The 2,451-nt window shown below is 49.6% G+C and overlaps 1 protein-coding gene across 1 annotated transcript in view; it reads right to left on the bottom strand.

Moving 5' to 3' along the window:
- The window catches only part of LOC122544243 (39S ribosomal protein L50, mitochondrial-like), a 3,075-nt gene extending 1,638 nt beyond the window's left edge, over positions 1 to 1,437 (bottom strand). The window contains exon 1 of the mRNA XM_043683319.1: positions 1,093 to 1,437. Within this exon, the coding sequence (XP_043539254.1) occupies positions 1,093 to 1,437 (345 nt within the window). The remainder of the gene's footprint in view (positions 1 to 1,092) is intronic.
- Positions 1,438 to 2,451: the final 1,014 nt, after the last annotated feature.

Genomic DNA, 2,451 nt, shown 5'->3' on the forward strand with positions numbered 1-2,451 from the left:
CCTACAGAGATTAACCCCTGACCTCCCCCAGTTCCTAGAGATTAACCCTTGACCTCCCCCAGCTCCTGCAGAGATTAACCCTTGACCTTCCCCCAGTTCCTACAGAGATTAACCTCTGACCTCCCCAGTTCCTACAGAGATTAACCCCTGACCTCCCCCAATTTCTAGAGATTAACCCCTGACCTCCCCAGTTCCTAGAGATTAACCTCTGACCTCCCCAGTTCCTAGAGATTAACCTCTGACCTCCCCAGTTATTACAGAGATTAACCTCTGACCTCCCCAGTTATTACAGAATTAATCTCTGACCTCCCCCAGTTCCTACAGAGATTAACCCCTGACCTCCCCCAGTTCCTAGAGATTAACCCTTGACCTCCCCCAGCTCCTGCAGAGATTAACCCTTGACCTTCCCCCAGTTCCTACAGAGATTAACCTCTGACCTCCCCAGTTCCTACAATTATTAACCCCTGACCTCCCCTAGTTCCTACAGTTATTAACCCCTGACCTCCCCTCGTTCCTAGAGATTAAACTTTGACCTCCCCAGTTCCTACAGTTATTAACCCCTGACCTCCCCAGTTCCTACAGAGATTAAACTCTACCTCCCCAGTTCCTACAGTTATTAACCTCTGACCTCCCCAGTTCCTAGAGATTAAACTCTGACCTCCCCCAGTTATTACAGAGATTAACCTCTGACCTCCCCAGTTTTTACAGAGATTAACCTCTGACCTCCCGTTCCTACAGAGATTAACCTCTGACCTCCCCAGTTATTACAGAGATTAATCTCTGACCTCCCCAGTTCCTAGAGTTTAACCTCTGACCTCCCCAGTTCCTAGAGATTAACCTCTGACCTCCCCAGTTCCTACAGAGATTAACCTCTGACCTCCCGTTCCTACAGAGATTAACCTCTGACCTCCCCAGTTCCTAGAGATTAACCTCTGACCTCCCCAGTACCTACAGAGATTAACCCCTGACCTCCCCAGTTCCTACAGAGATTAACCTCTGACCTCCCCCAGTTCCTACAGAGATTAACCTCTGACCTCCCCAGTTCCTACAGTGATTAACCCCTGACCTCCCGCGGTGTCTATACAGATTTACCTCCAGCCCTTGCGGTCCTGCTGCGATGCCGGACTCTGTGCGGCTGAATCCCAGGCCCCTCCTCAGGCCCCGATAGCCCGAGCCCAGTCTCAGTCTCAGTCTCACCGCCGCCATTGTCCGCCCGCCCGCGCAGCCGCAGACAACGCTTTCCCTCAAGGCGCAGGTTGCACGGGCAGCGAGTGCGCATGCGGATAGCAAACCACGCCCAGTTTGCCGCCGGAGGCCGGCGCTAGAGAGCATGTACGCATGTGCCAACACTGAACCGTCCCCATTAAGCGTGTCGGCGGCCAAGGCATTGAAACTAGTGCGCATGTCCAATAAGGACAACCCTTGCGTCGACGCCATGGGGACGTTGCGCATGTGTCACACCTAACCACGCCCATCACTGCCAATTGCTTAGCAACTGCTAAGCGCGCCCTGCAATTTCGCGCAGGCGCAGAAGCAGATTCATGATGCACCGCCTTCTGGGAATTGTAGTCTATTCTCTGGAATCTCATTCTCAGAGAATCCTACATCACATAATAGATTCCCAACTAGACCCTTATTCTCATGGAGTCCTGTGTTACAAAATAAAAACCGAAGGAACTGTGGATGCAGTAAATCAGAAACAAAAACAGACATATCTGGTGAAGCTCAGCAGGTCTGGCAGAAACTGTGGAGAGAAATCAGAGTTAACTCTTCCTCGAACATACATTTTCTGTCGCATTCCACTCTGCCGAGTGGATCCTCATTCCCAAGGAATCCTACATTAGATTAGATAAATCAAACTGGATTGTCATTCTCAAGGAATCCTATTTTCCATTATGGATCTGGCACTGGATCCTCATTCCCAGAGGATTCTACATTCCATTACAAATCCTGAACTGGATCGTCATTCTCAGGGAATCCTACATTCCATTCCACATTCCCAAATGGATCCTCATTTCAAGGGTGCAGCTCCAACAACACTCAAAAACCTGACACCATCTAGGACAAAGCAGTCCACTTGATTGGCACCATATCCACAAACATCCACTCCCTCCACTGCTGCAGTGTGCACTATTAATAAGGTGCAAAGCAGAAATTCATCAGGGTTCCTTAGACGGCAACTTCCAAACTGATGACGCTTCAATCTAGAAGGATAAGGACAGCAGATAAATAAGAACACAAGCCCCTGAAAGATCCCCCTAAGCCACTTGCTACCCCTAACTTGGAAATATCTCACTGTTGCTTTAATGTCGCCGGGTCAAAATTCTGGAATTCCCTACCTGAAGGCATTGTGGAACTACAGGTGGACTGCAGCCATTCAAGAGGGCAGCTCAAGACCACCTTCTCAAGGGGAAATAACAGATGGACAAAACAAAAATGCTGGTAAACCCA

This window comes from Chiloscyllium plagiosum, chromosome 47, assembly GCF_004010195.1.
Source record: "Chiloscyllium plagiosum isolate BGI_BamShark_2017 chromosome 47, ASM401019v2, whole genome shotgun sequence".
NCBI lineage: Eukaryota > Metazoa > Chordata > Chondrichthyes > Orectolobiformes > Hemiscylliidae > Chiloscyllium > Chiloscyllium plagiosum.